We start from the raw sequence: 7180 nt of genomic DNA on the forward strand, positions 1-7180 counted from the left end.
AAAGTGTTATCTATTGGACCAGCATGCGTAATTTATAGGGGTGTTTCAATTCAAATCCAACTGTTCCCCCCAAATTTTGACAACCAATGATGTTTTGACGACAAATCTTCAAATATTTTTGCCTTAAATACCGCCAGCCCACTCCCCTTAACCATCTTCTAGCTATCAAATCATGAACAGTGACTCTAATGGTCACTTTCCTACTGCACTGCATGGCACATCCCTCTGTGGCGCAGCTTCTCCCATGCATCTTCATATGTTGCAACTTCACCATTTTCCGTGCAACCCAACTTCTGCATATTCCTCCAAACCTGGAAGTGTATTTTAGAGTCCCACACTCCCTTGCAACTGCCTGGAGCACTAAGACTGTCCTGCCGCCATGTAGTCATTATGCAGGATCCCCTGTATATATCTTCAATTGACTTCCATTCACTCTTCCTAGAAAAGGTTCTCCATTCAGCTTCGCAAGCTGAACTACGCCTCTATCTGTAATTTCTTTGTTAATATATGGCCCTAGCCAATGCATCTGAAATTTCCCTGATAACTTAGTCACTTTAATATCATATAACAAAACCAGATCATTTACCTTGGACGTGTGAAGCTTGATATGTCGATTCTGCCATGATTTTTCACGCTCCTTCTGTACTTGTTGATGAAATCTAGCCAAAAATCTTTCCTCTTCGAGATCCATTAGCTGCGCAAGCCTTTTCTCCAAGGCCTTGCGATCCGCCATATTCGTCAGTGCCACTATGCGTAGACTAGGCACAACATATTCCATCAGCATCAAAAATTATACACCATATACCAATCTAAAAGGTGTCTACCCTGTTAGTTACAAGTAGTCCTGTAAGCCCATAGAACTATAGGTACGCTAACATCCTAGTCATTCTGTTGTGCATTGCAAATCTTCGTCACCACGTTCTCGAAAATCTTGTTAAAGGCCACAACTATTCCATTAGTGTGTGGATAATACAGAGTGCTCTTTTGATGGTAGACTTAGAATTCTTCCATTAATGCAATGATCATCTCATTTAGGAAGTGCATACCTCGATCACTCGTCAACACCTTCGGGTAGCCAAATCCGGTTAAGACATACTCAAAAAAAAACTTTGTTGTTGTAGCCCCTATACAATCCCTAACCAAATGTGCCTCTTCCCATATGGTTAGATATTATGTCGTGGTGATGATATAGCATGCACCCATTTTCTTCCCTGGGGGCTGAATTGGCCCAACAAAATCAATCTCCCATTTTCCAAATCGTTGCAAAGATACTTGAGGATTCAGTGGAAACTCATCCCTCCGCGATTGTCTGCCATTTCTTTGAGATGGATCACACGCCATACAATACACCTTGGAATATTTATGCAGTGTTGGCCACCATAGACCGGCACACAAAATCTTCTGCATAATCTCCTTTCTTTCATAATGTACTCTCACAGCCCTCCCATGAGCTTCAGTGAGGATTCTATCTCTCTCAAAATCTGGCACATGTCGTCGCAATATCTCGTCTACACCCATCCTATACAAATGTCTCGCAATCACTGAGAATTTTGTCGTGTGCACTACTAGTTCCTTCTTTTGTTGACTTGTATACCCTTTTGGTGCCATCCCCGTAGTCAAAAAGTGGATAATATCTACAAAATGATTATCTACTATGCGCACCTCGAAGAGATGCACATCTGGCAACCCTTCCTCCATATTCGTAGGCTACTCTCCAGTTTTGATTCATGACAGATGATTAGGTCCTGCATTTAACCTCCCCGATTTCACAGTTACCTCAAAGTCATACTCCTGGAATAGTAGCAACCATATGCATATCTTCCCCCCCAACACAGGCTTATTGACCAGGTATTTCAAGGTAGAATGATCTGTGTACATTTTGAAATGTCCGCCCAACAGATACTGCCAGAACTTTTGAAGTGAGTACACCATAGCCAACCCTTTGTGATCCATCATTTAGTAATTGTTCTTGGCCTTCAATAATTTCCTCTTCATGAAGGCAATAGGATGGTCCATTTCTTCCTCACCGGCCTGTGTTAGCACTACACCAAATGTAATGCACGAGGCATCAACATGTATGTGAAATTCCTTTTTCCAATCAGGGAAGAACAAGATCGGTGCAGTGACCATATTCTCTTTTAATACATCCAAACTATGCCGACATTCGTCATCCCAACATAATGTAGAATCCTTCTTCAACATTTTCTCCATGGGTGTGGTAATCTGAGCATAAGCCTTGATGAACTTCCTATAATATCTAGTATGTCCCAGCGTTGCGCACAACTACTTAACGCTCCTTGGGGCCTCCAAATTTACTATCACCGTAATCTTTGCAGGGTCGACCATCAATCCTTGCTTGCATACCACGTGACCCAGAAAAATCCCAAAGGGAACCTAGAATAAGCACTTCTTCAGATTCAACACGATCTGGTACCTGCGTCACATATCCAAGGTCAAGCACAGACTTGCTACATGGTGCTTCACTAACCCAAACAATGTCTAGTCATCAAAGTATACTTCCAAGAACTTATGAATGAATTCCTTAAAAATTGTTATATCTACATGATAGAATATTGTAGGCACATTCTTCAGTCGAAACAACATCACAATATACTAGAAACAACCCCATTCCATCGCAAAGGTTGTTTTTCTCCTATCCTCTAGCGCGATCTTGATTTGATGGTATGCAAAAAATTCATCAGTCAACAAGTAGGCCTCCTACCCTCCAACATTTTATAATACTTTGCCTGTAAACGGTGTCAGGAATGGGTCATGGACACATGCATCATTAATCTTCCTTAGATCTACGCAAATCCTTATTTCACCCTTTTGTTTCTTCTCCTGAACCACCATCGGGCTTACCCAATCAGATTCCTCCATAGGTTCTATGATACCCGCCTCCAACATCTTATCCAACTCCTGACGAACCTTTTCCTTGTATTTGGGATTAAGATAATATGGCCTCTACTTAATAGGCTTTGCGTCTGGCTTCAGAGTAATCTTCATAATGCCCAAGTCGCCCATTATGCCTTCAAGTCCGAAAACTTGGTAGAAAAGATATCCTGGTATTCGTGAAGTAACTCAATGACTTTATCCATAGTGGCATCATCCCAATAATCTCCAATCTTTGCAAACTTTGGTTTTGCTTCAGTACCAATGTTGACTTACTTTGTTTTCAACAACGTGGTGATGTCTGGGTTCTCTATTTGTATACCTTCGATTTCGTGATACCCCTCTGCCTCTGGATTATTAATATTTCTTGGATCATCATCCTCCTATTCAGTGGTCACATTATAACATTCCAGTGCATGGCGTAACTTGGTATTCCAATATGGCTAGACCCATTCCAGAGGTTCTTGTGGTGTTCTGAAGATGACCGCTTTGATTTCCTACAACGCTTCATCAATGCTTGCGAAGTCATCCTTAAAGCTAAAGGTCAATAAGAATGCTTCCTTTAATATATCCCACTCCACGGTGCCATGCCAGAGCTCTGTTTCCAGATACCAATTCATAGGAATTGTATCCAAAGTATGACAAAAGAGGTGTACCCACTCTGACTATAGATTTAGTCCATTTCTCGAGGTGATTGCATGAGTCATCCCTCCCATCGTATTTCTCAGTCAATCGAGTGTTAGGGCATCGAAATCGCAACCTCATCATCCTTCTGTAATCTCGCCATCCATCAAAGCTATCCTTGTGTGTACCCCACAATCATCATTAGTGGATTTTTGAGTTCTAAAATGGGCCTCATAAGGAAATTATAAAATAATAGTGGAAATAATAAAATAATATTAGATTACATCAATAAATTTTAGAGGAAAAAAAGGAAAAACTACTTTTTCTGTGTACCCCAAAATCATCATTAGTGGATTTTTGAGTTCTAAAATGGGCCTCATAAGGAAATTATAAAATAATAGTGGAAATAATAAAATAATATTAGATTACATCAACAAATTTTAGAGGAAAAAAAGGAAAAACTACTTTTTCAACTCGTATTTTCAACTTATCTCCTTATTGGTTTACTCAAATTTCGAGTAGAAACACTCGTTCAATTCATAATTTGATTCCTCATCCAAGGAGTACCCATGTTTCATACTTTTGATGAACGCTACTACATGAAAAATGATAAATACATGAAAAACATTATTGCAATCACTTTTTTTCATGTATTTCTCATTCTTTGTGTAGCAGGCCCATCGAAAGTATGCAACATGGGTATTCATTGGATGAGGAATTAAATTTTACATCCAATGAGTACTCCTTATTGAAATTTCAGTAAAACCTTAGGGAGATAAGTTGAAAATTCGAGCTGAAAAATTAGTTTTATTATTTTTTTAACTTTTTACTTTTTTACTCCAAAAATTGTGAATCATCCCCCATGGTTGACATCATCATATTGAATCCTATTGGTTCTTATAAATTTTATTTTGGTTGTACATTTTTCTTAGGAGGCCCATTTTAGACCTCAAAACTCCCCTAATGGCAGGCATAGCTCACAGTGCAAAATCTAACGCTTGGAAGTGGTGATGCTTGGGGACTTCATGCTAAAACGCATCCAAAAACTTATCCACGTCAATTAACCCATCATAATAAGGTAGTTTCCTTACCTCCAACGAAATGCAGCGTAGTGTAGATACTTCATGCAGCCGATTCTGCCAATGCTCCAACTCTTCATCTAAATTAGAGGTGCAAGAAATTTCCCGGTCCCATGAAATTCGTCCATTTGTCATTGGATTGATCAAGTCTTGGTCTCGCACTCTTATTTTGTAGATCTGATCCAGTTCATCTTCACTTTCTTCATATTCACGGACTAGTTTAGTGTAGTGTACCCCTTCTATAGGGTCCAAAGGCACTACAACTCGCATCTTTTTCCTTCCAAATGAAATTGTCATCTTCTTCAAGTTGATCACACCATTCATGTCAATGGCCCAGTCAATTCCTAGGAGTGTAGGGTATGGGTTACTATCATCCATGATCTCTATCACTTCAAAGTCAACCATTGTGTTTGCACCTTCGATATCAACTGTGACTCTATACAGTTGTCCCATAGGGATGATCTTCTGCTGGTTCACCATTCTGAGCTGGATTGGAGACCACTGCAGCAGAGATCTCCCCATTATTTCCCGTGTTTGTTTTGGAAGAACATTCACATCGGACCCCAGATCCAAAATGACCTATTACATCTCATAATCTCCTATCTACACGATGAGCCTCATCTCACGCCCTGTAATTTCATTATGTTTGCCAAATTTTCTAACTAGTGGTGTCCATCAAGGGCATTCTCTTTGTTGGTGCACTTGTTTATTAGCTCTTGTAGGCCTTTCACAGCTTTGTTTCATGTAGAAATTTCATGTAGGTCTCCAAGAATGTGGTAAGGCCAGAGGGATCAACCCATGTAGGTGCGTTGGTTTCTTGCACTTTGTTCTTACTTCTTGAGGTGGACGCCTTAGCGAAGATTTTCTTGGCCTCCATAAATGTTTCCTTTGTGCACTCCAGATCAAAACCAACCTCCTTTTCTGTGGCCTTGCGGACCCATCAGTCCTCTTCAGGTTGTTTTCCGTCATCATTGCCAATCATTATTCTACTCCTCAACACTATATTCATGCTCTGATCTTCCTTGTGGGGCTCATCTCTCATCATTTCTAAGTTTTGCATAGGTTTTTGTGGCTGCGCTTTCTTCTCCTTCATCTTAGCTACAAAAGTGGGCATTCTTCTATAGTAAGGTCAAACTGACTGCAGTATTGACATGATAGGCATGTCTGATTCTGACACTCCCGTGCATAGTGCCCTGGCGTTCCACAATTATAGAAAATAACCTGTCCACGAACTCTACTAGGTCGTCCTCCTCCATGGCCTCATCCACTTCCTTGATAACCTCCACGCGCTCCTCCTGTGCCCTGATCTAGAGGCCAAGCAACTGCTTGCATCTGCTATGTAGGCATTCTTTCCATCATCATTTCATAGCTGTGACAATGGCGCTCATTATGGCTCACATATTTATAGAAGTCATAGAACAACTGTTCTGGTGTCTGAATGAAATTTTGAAGCAAATGGAAATTATTTGTTGTGTGTTTTCCAACCACGTAACAAATAGTGCACCATAGCATAGCCACCATGCTCGGCCCTTCTGGGGCTTCTGGTTTCAGGGGAATTGGTCCCCCTCCTGTAATATAATTCACAAGAATAGGGAAGTAGTATTTATCGTGCCCTTGGCTCTTGCACTTCAGACACCAAACTCCCATGTGTACCTCTGGTTTAGTCTCTTTCTCTTTCTTCAAGCTCTACAATTCCAAGAAGAGGCTCTACAACTGGGAGTGAATGTGTTGTACACCCAAGGTTGCATCTTGAATTGGCATTGCATGAAACCTCATCGCGATTTTTAGGGCTTATGCCTGAGTTCCTATCTTTTGTTGTGACAGAGCAATCCTCAGGTGGGGCAGAAGTGAATTTATAAACCATTCATGATGTTGACCATCTGTGAGCTGGATGTTAGCTTCTCAAATCACACATTTCAACCTTTGATCTAATTCCTAAGGCATCTCATCAACCCTCATTATGATCTCCTTGAATCCAAACACTGACTGTGAGTTAGACTTAGGTTTTCTAAACTCCTTGTTCAAATCCACCTTAGTATCTTTGAGCAATGCAAGAGGTTGATCAAAACAAAACTTAATATACCAAGTTAGTGCTCGATCCTTCAGAGCAATAACCAATTGTGCCTTCTTTATATTATCGTCAGTAATCTGTTGTGTGGTCCACATAGCATCTGCAACAAACCAAAACTTCCTTGTATCCTCACTCCCAATGCCTTAAAAAATCGTCAATTTTATTGTGTTCGCCATGGCAGATGGTGGTGGTGGAGGTGGAGGTGTGGGTGAAGGCGTATGCAGTGGAGGTGGAGGTGGAGGTGGAGGTGGAGTGGATGGGTGATGTATTCGAGGAAACCCCTAGTGATTAGTTGAACAACGCTTTGCAGTGGAGTTCGTTCTGCCCCTTCATCGTCACTCACAAGGGGTCCAATCAAAGGACTATACTCCAGTCTTGATCCTTCATGGTTTCTAAAGATTCATCCACTTCGTGTAGATCTGAACATCAAGGCAATGGCATCACCCATTTTCATACAACAACATTTTAATCCAGGTATTAAAGTATCTTAAATACTTACTTTGCGGTCCCTTTA

At 40.8% G+C, this 7180-nt stretch overlaps 1 protein-coding gene across 1 annotated transcript; it reads right to left on the minus strand.

Moving 5' to 3' along the window:
• Positions 1 to 388: 388 nt before the first annotated feature.
• On the minus strand, positions 389 to 733 carry LOC149250327 (uncharacterized). The gene has a single exon (XM_089453622.1). It carries the CDS (start codon positions 731 to 733, stop codon positions 389 to 391), a length of 345 nt encoding a protein of 114 aa, XP_089309748.1.
• Positions 734 to 7180: the final 6447 nt, after the last annotated feature.

Source organism: Pinus tabuliformis, chromosome 7, assembly GCF_031772625.1.
Source record: "Pinus tabuliformis cultivar Carrire ecotype Pingquan chromosome 7, CPIR1, whole genome shotgun sequence".
Classification (NCBI taxonomy): domain Eukaryota; kingdom Viridiplantae; phylum Streptophyta; class Pinopsida; order Pinales; family Pinaceae; genus Pinus; species Pinus tabuliformis.